General features: G+C 36.5%; 3 protein-coding genes across 3 annotated transcripts; 2 read left to right on the top strand and 1 right to left on the bottom strand.

Moving 5' to 3' along the window:
• The first annotated feature begins 422 nt into the window (after positions 1-422).
• Positions 423-3,362, top strand: LOC114187930 (abscisic acid receptor PYL12-like). Its single transcript, XM_028076351.2, has 2 exons — positions 423-599; positions 2,620-3,362. The coding sequence occupies exon 2, from the start codon at positions 2,638-2,640 to the stop codon at positions 3,175-3,177; it is 540 nt and encodes a 179-aa protein (XP_027932152.2). The 5' UTR covers positions 423-599; positions 2,620-2,637; the 3' UTR covers positions 3,178-3,362.
• Positions 3,363-4,483: 1,121 nt separating this feature from the next.
• LOC114187929 (splicing factor) lies at positions 4,484-8,872 on the bottom strand. The gene is made up of 2 exons (XM_028076350.2): positions 7,958-8,872; positions 4,484-7,872 (listed from the first exon to the last, which is right to left on the bottom strand). Exons 1-2 carry the CDS (start codon positions 8,709-8,711, stop codon positions 4,844-4,846), a joined length of 3,783 nt encoding a protein of 1,260 aa, XP_027932151.2. The 5' UTR covers positions 8,712-8,872; the 3' UTR covers positions 4,484-4,843.
• A 1,716-nt stretch (positions 8,873-10,588) lies between these two features.
• On the top strand, positions 10,589-12,615 carry LOC114186868 (cysteine protease XCP1-like). Its single transcript, XM_085674415.1, has 5 exons — positions 10,589-11,088; positions 11,221-11,453; positions 11,534-11,671; positions 11,752-12,261; positions 12,345-12,615. The coding sequence occupies exons 1-5, from the start codon at positions 10,614-10,616 to the stop codon at positions 12,480-12,482; spliced, it is 1,494 nt and encodes a 497-aa protein (XP_085530541.1). The 5' UTR covers positions 10,589-10,613; the 3' UTR covers positions 12,483-12,615.
• Positions 12,616-15,432: the final 2,817 nt, after the last annotated feature.

The raw sequence follows: 15,432 nt of genomic DNA, 5'->3' as shown, positions 1-15,432 counted from the left end.
ATAAATTATGGTTGTAATAGTTTGTGGAAACTTTTGTTACCTTCACAATTGAAGGTGGCAGTTTATGTCTACATTGATGAAATAGTGTACTGTCTTGTTTTGAAGATCTCGTTATGCAAAAACATTGTCATGTGATTACTTTTTGTAAGAGACTTAGGGTCCTTGTTTAGTTCTTCTGTTGGAGGTAAGGTAAGATAGATCATTTCAGAACCGAAAAGTTACTTCTGACGAGAATGCAGCCATCGGAAATCTTTCCGAGAGCGCTTTCGAAAATAGTTAATTTTTTTCCTAATCTTCTCATTACAAAACTTGGTTTTTGACAGTTCATCAAATTTGAAGAGTTAACCTCAAGATATCAGTAAGTAATTTATTGATTTGGATGTCTTATCCATTCGACATAATCAAATTTCATTCATATAGTATGAAATGAGATTGTAACATTCATCTTGCTATCGTACTTCATTTTCCCTTTTTTCTTGATAAAATGGGGTTTCCTTGTCACCGTAACATTTGCAGTATACAAGAGAATGAGCAAATACCCGTTGTAGCTCAATTTGGTTCCCCTAAGTACCGTGCCATGCGTAGCCTGTACGATTGAGGTAATATCAATCATTACTACTTTTTCTTGGAAACAAATACTTCAATTATCAACCCTGTGACAAAGCTATTAAGCAAGATTTTTGCTCCATTTAAGGTTGTTGTTAAAATTCAAAGTACGAACGGTATAGGAGTTGGTATAGTATTAGTAACCACAAGGGTAAATATGCTCTGAAAACTTAGACTATAGACAAATAGCAATTTCTATCAGTTCGGTTAGGAAAAAAAGAAATGCTTACCAGAATAATTTCCATAAACTTATGGTTGGTTGGCTTTTGATTCTCACTTTGAAATCTTCTGATAAATGATGGTGAATTAGTGTCAGGGGAATTAAAGCATATTTAATAAGAAAATTATTTTGGAAAACATTGTGAATTGTTTTATTATTTGCAGCGTATACAACAAATAATAGGTCTAGAAAAATCTTTGTGGAGGAATTCAATGTAGCAATCACTCCTTGAGATATTAGGGTTCAAACAAACGTATCACGACTGGCACTGTCAAATGGGTTGACCTAACCCACTTAATAAAAAAGAGAAAATAATCTACTCTGATGGGACCTACACGAGTTCATGGACTAAATTTACATATGCAGAATGCAGAACACTATTCCAAAGATCAACAGTTGAATTCATTATATTGGAACATATAAAATCACATCAAAACCTAAAATAAATGAACATGTACAACCATATTCGTAAACATGTATAACCTACCAGCCACCAATGTTAATTTCACCAAATTAGTGTCCATATAATAATAATAATAACAATAATAATAATAAAATCAATGTACTTCAACGAAAAACTTGTTATGGAAACCATGGGGAGCTGGAAAGGTTGTTGCAGACAAAACCCATCTTGTCGCTACATGTTAGGATTCGATGTAATGGATTTTTTAAGGATATTTAAGAAAAAATTTAACACAGTAAGCCGGTTAATATAAAATTTTAAAATGATAATTTGTGCGTTTTTTCTTCATATTTTATTCAACTTTCTTAATGTTATTCAATAAAAATAATACTCACACTTAGTTTCTGACATCAGAATGGGCGTTGGGGTTCATCTTCTTCACGACGTGAGAGAGTGACCTTGCGTGACTGATATGTATAAATAAAGCATTTTCCCCAGTATCGTTTCATTTGACTTTTATTTTAATATCATTGTGTAAAAAGAAAAACGAAAAAATATTTTTAAATTTTCTTACAATTTTTAATTACATTTAATAATAATTTACATTATTTTGAAAATTTTCAAATCTGCAACAATATGTATAATGTGGATTCTGGAATTGATATGTTTAATATATTGGTGAAGACAAGTATTTTATAGCACACGGTTTCAATCTAAACTACGGGCTCTCTTGGAATGACCCCCAAACCCAGTACAGAACTTTAGAACATGCTTCTCCTTTTCTATTCACAAAATCAAATCACCCGTTACTCTCATTCCAATAAAGATAAAACTAAACACCTTACATCACCTCAATGTCATCTTGTGTCTGCAATTCTATGCACAATCCTTTATGTTAGTTCCTATCTCATGTTCTTAAAGGTAATATACATTTCTGGATAATTAGTCACACTTATAGAAATGAGAGAGAGTGAAGTTGTAGATTTTCCTTATCTATAATAGGTATTGTAGTAATAGGCTTTGTTATAGATTCTTAAATAACCTTAAAGGCATTATCCAAGGGTAATTGAAAGGAAGAGTGATTTAAATTTAATGATGATAAATGATAGTATTCTATTCCTAACCGACAAGCAGAACAAAGGATAACTATCACCAAAATATCTACTCCAAAGCACTTAAGTAAAAGCACCCAACCGACCACACCGCAAAACAAGCCAAGCCTCGATCTTAGAACCTTCAACTCACTGAAGATTAAAGAGTTACTAACTCCTCCCTAAAGCTTTGTCATTTAGTGACGTCACAACCTGCAAACAGATATATAAATGCGCACACGCAAAGGGTTCTTCAGAAACGCCCCAGAATAAATCAAAAGCTACTTCTTCTGTTGCAGTGAGAACCGTGGATGTAGATGCTTTGCAAGCCAAATTTAGAGACTCCAACAACAAAAGCTATGGTCAACACCTACCACACCTCCAAACTCTGTTCAAACCAGTGTGGTTCTAGCCTTGTGCAGACAATCGACGCACCTTTACCTCTGGTGTGGTCCCTCATTCGGCGCTTTGAGAACCCACAGGGTTACAAACTCTTCGTCAAGAAGTGCACCATGGTCGCCGGTGATGGTGGCATTGGAAGTGTACGTGAGGTGATGGTCACGTCCGGGTTACCGGCCGGTGTGAGTGTGGAGAGGTTAGACAAGCTTGATGATGAGAAACATGTGTTAAAGTTTAGCATAATTGGCGGCGATCACAGGCTTGCGAATTACAGTTCGACGATAACTTTGCATGAAGAAGAAGAGAAATATGGGGGGAAGACGGTGGCGATTGAGTCGTACGTGGTGGATGTTCCGGCGGGAAGTAGTGGTGAAGACACGTGCTGCTTTGCGAATACCATCATAGCTTGCAATCTTAGGTCCTTGGCTAAGATCACAGAACAAATGGTTTGTAAGTGAGTTAAGGTTTTAGCTACCTACTTAGTTATCTTCAGACCTTTATTTGTTGTGTTATTATGTTGAGTGTTGTTGTTAATGATGTAAGTCTGGTTTATGGATTTATCAGTTCTTATGTAGGCTAAGATTACTACTACATGCTTAATTGTACATATCTGTTAACTCAAATGAAATTAACCTTGAGTTTATTTCATATTATAAATTCTAATTCATTTTGTCGGTTGCGATGTATTTTTAATTTATGTTGTATCATTCAAATTACTTTAAGATACTAACTAGGTAAAATTTATATGTTGGATTTCATATCAAAGGAATTATTAAGAGTTTTGAATTCAACTAACTTGGTTTAATTTTTTGTTGAATATAAAATTTTTAATGGTATTACTGATGCAAATGAACATTTGCGAAATCACCCTGACCCTTTTTTATCTGTCAATATTACTTTTTGGTCTAGGTATTCTCTCAATGAACCCAATCATAGTCGTAGCCCAGCGCGATTCCAAGAGCTTTCTAAATTGTTTGCCAATCACAATTACCCTAAATAGTAACTCCTCTCCAAATAGAATTACCTTCTCCAAATAGTTTCAAATACACACTATTTTCAATTCTCCAAATAAAATTACCTTTTCCAAATAGTTTCAAATACACACTATTTTCGATTAAAATTATTGTTAGTCATCTCATCTCTTATCTAATAAAATATATATAGTAAATATATAATCCTAAGCATCGGTGCAATTGTTAGCGATAATTAAATAAGCATATTCGGGGATAAACCAAAAACCATACAAAATTTTTAAAAAACACGTAGGCAATCCATATTTCTACTAAAAAACAATGGTTGATCATAGGCAAAAAGGTACCGTCAAGTTTCATCATAAAAAATGTATATAAAATCCCCATCATATGCACAATAAACCAGATTATCCTAACAAACTGGGAATTTTAGTCATTCACACTACACTGCGTCACTTGCCTTGTTTCACAAAAGGCATGTATTATCTATTTTTTAAAACACAAATTTTTACCTTATTTTTTATTTCCAAATACAAAACTATTTTCCCCTGCAATATATTGTTAAATGAATATAGTATATGTCAAAGTATCATTACTCGACTCTAATGCAACATGTAGCCACAAAAGAATGTCATAAGAAATTGCAGAATTCTGAAAGACAATGCACGGCTGGGATTCACGGCCTTCCTTTGGGATACCATATGCCTATCAGTTACAACACTAGAATCCAATTCCACGATTTATTTACGTCATCACAGACCAATAAATGTTAAGCTACAGCAATAGACCAATCTTGAATTTGAAAACATAATATTGTATATTCCGCAAATACATGCCTAACACGCTAGGTAATTCCACAGCCTTTTACCTGACCCATCCAACTCACCATAATCTTGGCGGAATGCAGATATGGATTCTTTATCTAAGAGTACACTGACCAAAAGTTACTTTCTATTTGAAAATAGAAAGTAACGACTACATATCAAAGGCTTTCCTTCAACCTCAGTTAGCTGCTATAACAGATCATCTGGTGAGACACAATATAGAAACAAAACAATATCCAGACAAAAACGCTTTACATGGCTTCGAGGAAGTATTGAAACCTACCAAATACATCGGAGATAGAAATTATAAAACTAAATAATCAATCCAACTAGACGAACATCATCAACTCTGGCCTACTGTATACATTGCTGTGCTCATCCTCCAAGGCAGGGTATGATGCTACAAGAGCATCTTGAGCTCCAATATATAAAGAGTTGTAAATCTTCCAATATACCTCCCTAACTTTCCGGGCAGGATGGAACAGCCCTTGCAGACAGTAATTCAGAACTACGGCCGCCCCCAAGGCTACTCTCATTCCTTCAATTGCTTCCATCACAGCATTAATCACATGCGGAGATGTTTCAAAAATGTTTGGCCACACATAATTCAGCAAATGTACCAGTGCATCCTCACAACCCAAACCAGCCACTCCCAATGCCATGTGCTTCACAGCAGATGCAGCAGTCTGCCTGTGAACCAAATCCCTGTCCATAAGAGCATCCTCCAGCAACGGAGTCACAGCATAGATGTAGTCTTTCCCCATTTCGCCAATGTACTCAAATAGGAAAGACAGGGACTTCAGCACACCGTTTTGCACATTAAGTTCTGGGACACGATACTCATTCATCAAAGCCGGCAAAACTGTGAAGGGTGAACATGTTTCTGCAACAATTGCAATAGCTACAGTAGTGCATACACGATTCTGCCTCTCCTGAACCTTGAGATTATTTAACAGAGTTGCTAGGACATCTTGTGGACCAATGGCCTTAGCTATATAACCAAAAGTGTTCACTGTAGCTCTACGGATTCCTTTCTTGTGTGCCTTAAGCATCTCAAGCAGCTCAAAACAAATTCTCATCCACTCTCTTGCAGGTACAAACTCAGCACCGCGATCAGCAATTCTTCCCACAAGGTCAATACAATTCTCCTGGACTTTCTCATGTCTATTCTTCAAAATCGGAGTCAACCTTGGAAGTAAATCCTTAATAGGTGGAGTCATCTTTGTCATACCGATAACATTGACAATAGATTTGAGAGCTCCAAGAATTGATCCCAAAACCTCGGGATACTCTTCTCCCAAATACTCATATAAGACAACACCAAGATGACCCATCAAATTTTCCACGTGGCACTGCTTCATGACAACAGCAATCCTTGAAATGAGATCGGCTGCTTGCTGTCTCACCTTTGCACTCTTGTTGTTCAATCGCCACTTGATGGTACCACAAATCTGTGGAAGATACGACTTCACTCTCTGCCCAAGTGAGTTTACAACTGCACCAAACCCATTGAGCATCACATTGGCGTCATCACTGGTCTGCTCTTGGAAAGCATAAAGAATACCATCAATCAGAAGCTCTTCCAGCCGTGCATCGATATCTGATGCCCCCAAGTTAGTAACCACCTTCTCAATAGTTTCCATAACCATTCGCCTATATGGTTCACTCTCATCTTTAAGATCTTCAACAATTCTACCAACAATATCGGCAACGCCGACCTTGTTTGCTATCTCTACAGTAGTCTCCACCAGTTGCTTATAGTTTCTTCTATCCAATGCCATCCTCCTAACCCAGAAATTCCTGAAAAATTCAGGAAGGATATCATTTCTAATATATTCAGCTTCGACACCCTCAGTACTCACACATTGCTTCACCACTTTCAAAACAATTTTCTTCATTTCTTCATCGGGAGACTGGAATTCACGAATCAGAATGAGCATGACTTCCTTAGTATAGTAACTGGCATACAGAGCTTCCATCAACGGAATAATAAACCCAATTGCCTTAAGAAACGCAGCCAACACCTTCCCACGGTGTTGCCTAATACCTTTCCACAGCGGTTTCAAGACAGAGTCAAAACTTTCGATACCATAAGGAGCAGCTGCCTCAGCAAGGGCGGCAAGAGACAATGCAGTGATTGTTCTCACCTTCTGATTCTCATCATTCAGACCGTGTTCAATAATTTCCACAAGAGATCTAAGATGCGGCAACACAGCGCAACCAATTAAAATGGCAATCTGCTGCACAATTTTAATCCCTGTGTGCCTAGCTTGCCATGATTTCTTACTCTGACAAACTGCCTTCAAGAATGGCAAAAGTGCAGGTATACCCAGAGCAGATGCCACAACACTAAAAGCCCTAGCAGTAGTGTTCCTAACATATTCATCAATGTTATCTATATCAGGCCGCATGGCAGCAATCATTGTAGCCAGCCCAGCAGCTTTACTGAGATTAGATATTATTTCTCTCCCCTCAACACGGGCATAGTAGTCCTCATCAATCAACAAGGGTTCAATAACAACAAGAATCTTATGCACAAAAGGCCGAACCAATTCATCTAATTTATACAAAACCCTGTCTATCACCTTAACCAAAAGATGCCTCTCCTGATCCTCAAGTGTAGGCTGCATCAGCAACGGCAGGATCCGGTTAAACAAAGGTCCGGCACCAAACTCACGAGCCTTATCAGTAAGCTGCCTTAATGCTGTCTTCCTCTGCGGTGGTGTCCCATTCTTCACTTTAAGCAGAAGTTTCATAATCTTCCTTTCCTTCTGCTCATCTGGGGACAACTCCTCCTCGTTCTCTTCATTCAACAGTGCCCCAAAGTACTGATAATCCTCAGGCTTCATAAAGGGCAATCCACCAGGCACCTCCTTTGGAACATCAAACTGTTGCCCACGATTCTCTTCAGGAATTTGATAGAGAGGGGTCCCCAACGGAGTAGGAGTGGCAAGAAGCTTCCTAGCAGGCGTCCTAATGGGCACATACGAAGCAGGGGGCTCCAAAATCTTATACCCCTCTTGGGGAAACATAGCATCAAGCTCCTCATCCGTCAAGGGGCGATTCCTCTCTTCAATATCCCTCTCCCACCTCAACAAATTGTACTGCTCTGGCGTGATGGAGCCTTGTAAAGCCCCAGGTGTTGGAGTAGCAAGTTCAATACCACCAACAGGGGTAACGCCAGGAGTATAAGCAGCAGCAGGAGTAGCACCAGGCAATGGAGTAGCGCTTCCCATAGTAGCAGGGGTTTCGTCCCACCTTGATCTTTGCCTCTTAGGAGTTGGGGTAGCCATCCCAGAAAGTTTCGGAGTAGCATCCCAAGTCATACCAGCAGGTGTAGCACCAGGTGTAACACCGCCTGCACAGGAACGAAACCGAAAAAAAAATATGGGTCAAAATTTAACACATGGTAAAATAGGACTTAAGTGGGGGTGTAAACCAACCTGCAGGTGTTGTATCAGAATCCGCAACTCTACCAGGGGTAGGAGTTTCATCCCACCGGTTCCTCCTCCCAGGTGTCGCATCTGAAACCCTTCCTGGCGTCGGGGTAGCATCCCACCGCCCCGGGGTTGTGTCCGGCATATCCCAATCAGAAGTTTTGGCCTTCTTCACAGGGGCAGCGGCAGCACCACCATCATCCTGAGACTGGTCCCACCTGTTCCTCCTCTTCTGCTGCTGTTGCGGCGGAGCAGCCTTGGCAGCCTCCTCCTCTTCTTTCTTCTTCTTGGAGATGGCCTTCAGAGTTTCTTCCTTCTCCCTCTTGAGGGCTTCCTCGCGCATGATATCACCGTAGGTCCTCACCGAGGGGTCGGGGGTCTTCTCCCCGGCGGCGAAGGGGTCATGGCGCTCAGGGGAAATGATCTGGTTGAGGCGACGGCGGCGGTAATCATCTTCACGGTCGATAATGCGCTGAGGCTTGCGGAACCCGATGTCGCTGTCAGATTCGGGGGCGGAGGGCATGTCCTTAAGGAGAGACTTAGGGGCGGTGTAGGAAGCGAGCTTGCGCGCAACCTCGTTGTCCATGGCGTCGAGATTCTCGTCATCCTCATTGGCGGGGATGGAAGTGAGGTAGGAGTCCTTATCGCTTCCGCCGTAGAGATCGGTATCGAAGGTGACAGAGTTAAGCGACGCCAGTTGCTGCTCCATTCGCTTCCGTTCTTCCTGCGTTTTCGCGATCTCGGGGTCCACCGAAGCCATGGTTATGCTTGGAACTCCTAAAACCCTAACCCTAAGCAGAGAAGGGAGATATAGAGAGAGAGAGAAGACAGAGTTCGAGATGGATGGATTTGGATTCGCGAAATGGATAGGAATTAAAGGTGAAAGAAACCCTATGCAGGTTGATTAGTGAGTGAAGGTTGAAGAAACACATTCAGATACAACATAACTATGCGAGGAGTGGAACCGACATAGCCTGTTGGGCCAAGACCGGCCCAATTCAGTTATATCTACCCAGGCCTTTTCCTTCCTGCACCCTATTTTTCAAAGTTTCAATTTTGCCCTTAACTTTTTTGACATGGAAAAAATATCAGTTCAGAATATATTTAATTTTTAAATGTTTTATCAGAAATTATATTAGTGGTAATTTTTTTGAAAATTTTAAAAATTTATTTTTCCAATATTGCAAAATAGTTAATATGAAAGATATTCAATGTTATAAAATGTATATATACTCTGGAATATCTCTCACCTTTTTATTGATATCCGGAATGTGTAATACCAAAGTTTTTTAATATAACCTGTATAACATTATAAAATGTGTCAAAAAGTTTAAAATGTGAGGTGCAAGAATATGAATGTGAAGTGCAGGAAGAAAATGAAGCCCAACTTTGGCCCGAGTCCTTAGAAAAACAAATCTCTATTTGTTAGGCTAAAGTGCAATTAGGTGAAAACAGAGAAGTATGAGCCTTCTTGATGCAGTAGTGCTATACCACCTCTGGAGAGTATTGGCTAGGAATTACTTTAATGGAATATACATTATCAACAACCATACCTATCATAATGGAAAACTTTAAGTTGAAGGAAAATTAGGTTTCAATTTGAACCTTGTTTTACAACCTGGTCATTTGTACATTCTTATTGCAATGTTTTTTTCTCATAGTACATGAAGTACTGCTTTTGTTACATACATTCTTATTTCAATGATTATTAAATGTCATATATTAATGTAACCATTCCTTTTTAATCCATTTCATTGCGTGTTGTTTTTTCTATTATTTTCATTAATATTAATACATACATACATATATATAAAATTAAAATAACTTATATATCTATTATACTTTTACCAAATACTTATATAAACCTTTGCATTATTTGATATATTTAATTTGTTTTCATAGTCTACAAGTTTTCATCATCGTAAAATGTTAAAATCAATACTGGAGTGGTTTCGATTAATCACTTTGACAGTTAAGAAAATAAGAAAACATGATAATGTGATATTGAAAATAAAATTTAACAAATCTTGGAGGACATGTTTATATTTCAGTTTCAAAACAAAAAAGAAAAGAAAATTTACTTATGAAAAAACCTCTTCAGTTACATTTAAGGTAAATACAAAAAGATGCAGTAAATTTGTTAGTAAATTAATATGAACAGAAGGCATGGATGGGTATGGAAAGTAGTAGTACAAGCTAGTAACTGTTCACTCGCCTTGACTCTCTCGTCCATGCGAAGTGCCTGTGCCATGCCTCAGCAACCAGTCTAATAGCCTAGTCACAACACGTACACGTTTGAACGTTAGATTACCCAACCCTTTTGTATTAGTACAATCCCAAAATTTGGACTAGTTTTTTAGGTAGAAAAAACCCAACTAATAGGACTAGTAGAAATACTAAAACAAAATTTTCACACTCATTACCAATTACCAACGTGAAGTTGACAGTGATTGAATTCATTCATACATTACTACCAAATCACCCCTTTACTTACAGTGCTATTTCATCTTTTCTTTTCTTTTCTACCTTTCTGATTTTCTATCTAAGCCAAAGAAGTAAAAGTGTAAAGGACCAAGATGCTGACTGGCAGGTTTGTAATGGTGTATATATGTGGAATACAAAGATGATGGTGGATCAAATCATCAAATAAACGAGGAAGAAAATGAGCTACCAGCTGAAAACTCAACTGGTTTTTCTCTTCCTTGTTTGGGGTTCATGGGCATTTCTGTGCTATGGTCTCCCGAGTGAGTACTCCATATTGGCCCTCGACCTTGACAAGTTTCCTTCAGAGGAAGGGGTGGTGGAGCTGTTTCAACGATGGAAGGAGGAGCACCGAAAGTTTTACAAACACCCTGAAGAAGCAAAGTTAAGGTTGGAGAATTTCAAGAGAAACTTGAAATACATCGTAGAGAAGAATGCAAAGCGAAATTCTCCTTACGGGCACAGTCTAGGATTGAACAGGTTTGCTGACATGAGCAATGAAGAGTTCAGGCATAAGTTTATTTCAAAGGTAAAGAAGCCATTTGGCAAAAAAAATGACTTGCCAGTTAAGGATGACTCATGCGAAGATGCACCTTACACTTTGGATTGGAGGAAGAAGGGTGTTGTGACTGGTGTCAAGGACCAAGGACACTGTGGTAAGCTTCTATACACACCTATAGATTTATTTGGAAACATTGATGATGGTCTATTCTGTTCTATTATGGTTGTGGCTCCAATTTCCCTTCTTTTTTAGCCTATAGTGAAAGTATTTCTTATTGAATTTTTAGGTAGTTGTTGGGCATTCTCTTCTACTGGAGCCATAGAAGGAATAAATGCAATTGCGACAGGGGACCTTGTTAGCCTTTCAGAACAGGAACTTGTGGACTGTGATAGTACTAACGATGGATGTTATGGAGGATACATGGATTATGCTTTTGAATGGGTTATGCACAATGGTGGAATCGACTCAGAAACTGATTATCCATACACTGGTGTAGAGCGTAGATGCAATGTCACGAAGGTCTTCTTTCCTAAACCCTTCATTTTCCTTTTTATGCTATTCTATATATCTAATTTCCAGATTTTTTTTTACTTGTTCAGGAGAAAACAAAGGTTGTTAGCATTGATGGCTACTCCGATGTGGGGCAATCAGATAATTCCCTGTTGTGTGCTACAGTGAAGCAACCTATCAGTGTTGCTATAGATGGTTCTTCAAGGGATTTCCAACTATACACCGGTGTAAGTGTCATTTGACCTCTCACTATTGCAGAAGAAACATCCAGAAAGTGGAATTTGCTTTCATAACTTTTCTTGAACAGGGTATCTATGATGGACATTGCTCAAGTGATCCAGATGATATTGATCATGCAGTTTTAATTGTTGGTTATGGCTCAGAGGATGATGAAGATTACTGGATTGTAAAGAATTCATGGGGAACCTCATGGGGAATGGAAGGGTACATTTATATCAGAAGGAATACTCACTTAAAATATGGAGTGTGTGCAATCAATTACATGGCATCTTACCCTACCAAAGAGCCCACTGCTCCATCCCCAAGTAGTCCTCCATCACCGCCTTCACCGTCGCCACCGCAACCACTACCACCTCCGCCGCCACCTCCGCCTCCACCACCACCTCCACCAATTAGATGTGGAGAATACTCATATTGTTCAGCTCATGAGACATGTTGTTGCCTTCATCAGTATTTTGATTTCTGCTTCGTTTATGGTTGCTGTGAATATGAAAATGCTGTGTGTTGCCATGGAACCGAGTATTGTTGCCCTAGTGATTTCCCCATTTGTGTTACTGAACATGGACTCTGTCTCAAGGTATATGTTCTAGCCTCTTTCATTCTGAACGCAATCAAGAGTTTTCAATTTTCTGAATATACTCGTAAATTTGTGTTATGCAGCACCACAGAGATTTGATCGGAGTTGCTGCAAAGAAGAAGAAGTTGGGAAGTCACAAGTTACCATGGACTAAATTAGAACAAACTGAAAAGACATTTCAACCCCTTCAGATGAGGAATGTTTTTGCTGCAATCCTTTAAATTTACTTCTTTTCTTTCCCTCTTCTCTTTTATGTTTGGATTTGCTCAAGAAAAATAATATGTTGACACCGCCATTCATTAAATATGTCTATTATATAATTACTTTTCTTAATAAAATATTATATTTGAATCACATATATTAAGTTCCCTTCCGTCCTTCATCTGAAATCAGCAACAAAATATGCTTCAAATGCTTTCAATTCTTAAGGATGTGAGCAACATACACAATTATAATTGTTAGCTTTCCTTTTTCTCGTCTTATAAACAAAGTATGGTCTAAATTACTTTACCTAAAATAATATTCACTCTTGAAAAGAATCTCCCAAACCAAGTCTTAAAAGATCGACTTTCTTAACAACCAACAAGTTTCTCTTCCACACAACTCCAAGTGTAAGACCATATACACTATTTCTATAAGTTTTTATTGAGGAATTTAATGTTAACATTAAGTTGCTATAAATATTTGCTACCTTAGGCTTAAGAATGTAAATTGTATGGATCTTCTCATCCAATGCAAAAGTCACTTGGTAACTAACACCATACCTTTGTGTATATCCTTTTGATGGGTCTATAGAGAAAGTTTTACTGGGGGATACAACACCAATAAGATCTGAACCCAATCACATAAGACATTGACACTATTCTCAACCAAAAATCTTAAGACAATGGGTTTATGAGTTTTCATCCTTATATGATGCTCCCTTTTTTCATTTTTACTTAATGTGAGACTTAGACTTACTTAAATTTCTAACACCTTTAATAGCTAACTTTTATCATAAGTTGAGTTTTACTATGAATACTTATCTACGGCTATCTTTTTTGTTTTGGATAATGAGACAAGTTTTCCAATAACATTCTATTGAAGGGTTTCCAATTATTCACACATATATTTCTTACTTTAGACAAGTCAATACATCTTGCACATTACTAGGATATAAATATAATAGATAAATTATTAATTAACTAATGCATATGACACATGGTTACCACTAAAGAATTTAATTTTTTAGAAATTTCTAATTTGATCTTTTGTGTATACTAAAAATAATGTTTGCTATATGAAGAGGGTTTGATGAGAATTGTCCCAAAATAGAATTTGAGATTACTTATAAAGTTATTTGTTGTTAGATTGCACGATTGGTATGATATGAGCAACTTCAATAACATAGGCTATGATATAATATATGCACTAGGCTCAGTTTCAAGAGATGTCAGTTAATGACCTTAATTTTGATAACATTGTCATAACCTCTTTTAGTTCTTTGATCAAAAAATTTATTCAATTATTTTATACATTCCACTCTTTCCTTTGATACATCATTTTCGGTATGACTTTTCTTTTAAAGAGAAGATATAGAATTCTCCTATAAATACTAATAAGGTTCGGATTCATAGAAAGATCACAACACCTATTTGTTCTTTTAAAATCGAAGTAACCAACAAAAGATACATTGCTTTATACATAGATCATGCTTATTTAGCTAATTCTTTGTGATATGGACATAATCAATACAATTAAGGATTCGTTTTTCGAAGGTAAAGAATCAACAATAAAGAATTTATATTTGTGTAGATAAGTCTCAAGGATGAGCAGGTTTAGCACTGAGGAAGGAAGCTGATTTATAAGATAAGCAACAATTTTCACCATTTCTCCCCAATAAAAAAACAGGCATATTTGTGAAAAAAAATAACTATAAATAATTGATATTTGATAATGAGTTTCATATAAAAAGGACTGTGCTCTGGTCATATTATAAAAGTCATGAAATGATTGTAAAATTTGTTTGAATTTAATATGACAGTGAAAATTGAATTTTTTAAAAGCTTAAAAGTTTTAAAGAAAGAAAAAGAAAAGAGACTCTTGAACAAACACACATAATTAAGAACACTCAATTTTATCATTTTTGTCTTTAATTTACAAATATCATGTGATTAGTTTAAATTAATATTTTTAAATATTTTTTCTATAATAATATTAATTTAAAGAGTTAAATATGTTTTTTCTTCCAAATTATTATAAAAAAATGTGCTTTGTCTATAAATTAAATTTCAAAATATTTAGTCACTACTTAATGTATTCATTCAGAACAAATAACATGTTGGACTTATATTTTAGTTAAATGTCAAACTTATTTTTTAATGAAAAACATTTTACCTTAGAAATAATGTATTACATTGAAGTATAAAAAAAATATAATTTATAATTTAGTTCAAGGAGGAAACAACAATATTTATATTAATTTGGAGATAAAAATATATTTAATTCTGATTAAAATGATATATTTTCTTCTATTTTATTCACCTCTGTTTGCTATAATTAAGAAAAAGATAACTGTTTTTAATTAACTAAAAATAAATTAAAATCTCTTTTAAAAAGAAGTTTGTTTTGTCTACCCTAAAATAAACGTTCTTAAATAAAGAAAAAGAAAGTTATCTTGCTTATTGGAATTATGGGCCGATCCTAACCCATTTAGTTTTCTCACCAAGTCTTATGTTTCTATTTTAGTATTATTTTACAGTGTTACTTCCTGCACCCTATCACATTTCTTCATCCACCCATCAAAATATCAAAATAATAAGGATAGATACTATAGGAGCACCGAGTATCTTCTCTTTTCCATGAATCTATATCCCTATAAATTAATATTTTATTATAATAATAATAATAATATTTTATGAGAAAAAATAGTTATGTAATGAATGTTATTTAGAAAAAGTGGTGTCAAAGTACTTTTTTTTCTCGAGCTAGATACAGTTATTTTACAATTTCTCTTTTATTCTTCCCCCATACACATAAATTGAAACACGACCCACCCTGTTGTACAATTCTCTGTTAGTCTCTACAAATTGCACCAAATTTTCATGTTAACTGTTGCTTCTGCAATATTTCAATCTGCCTAAATAGAACTGAAAAAAATTGTATATTTGCTTATTGAATCTGTTGTTTCTG

The sequence above is a fragment of the Vigna unguiculata genome, chromosome 6 (assembly GCF_037176805.1).
Source record: "Vigna unguiculata cultivar grain cowpea cultivar isolate G323 ecotype 2 chromosome 6, ASM3717680v1, whole genome shotgun sequence".
In the NCBI taxonomy this organism is placed as follows: Eukaryota; Viridiplantae; Streptophyta; class Magnoliopsida; order Fabales; family Fabaceae; genus Vigna; species Vigna unguiculata.
This window is presented reverse-complemented; position numbering and strand designations above follow the sequence as displayed.

Coding starts and splice junctions, on each gene's coding strand:
- LOC114187930 (XM_028076351.2), top strand. CDS start 2,638: ATGCTTTGCAAGCCAAATTTAGAGACTCCAACAACAAAAGCTATGGTC.
- LOC114187929 (XM_028076350.2), bottom strand. CDS start 8,711: ATGGCTTCGGTGGACCCCGAGATCGCGAAAACGCAGGAAGAACGGAAG. Junction 7,873..7,957: donor TTCTGATACAACACCTGCAG/GTTGGTTTACAC, acceptor GTTCCTGTGCAG/GCGGTGTTACACCTGGTGCT.
- LOC114186868 (XM_085674415.1), top strand. CDS start 10,614: ATGAGCTACCAGCTGAAAACTCAACTGGTTTTTCTCTTCCTTGTTTGG. Junction 11,089..11,220: donor CAAGGACCAAGGACACTGTG/GTAAGCTTCTAT, acceptor TTGAATTTTTAG/GTAGTTGTTGGGCATTCTCT. Junction 12,262..12,344: donor AACATGGACTCTGTCTCAAG/GTATATGTTCTA, acceptor TGTGTTATGCAG/CACCACAGAGATTTGATCGG.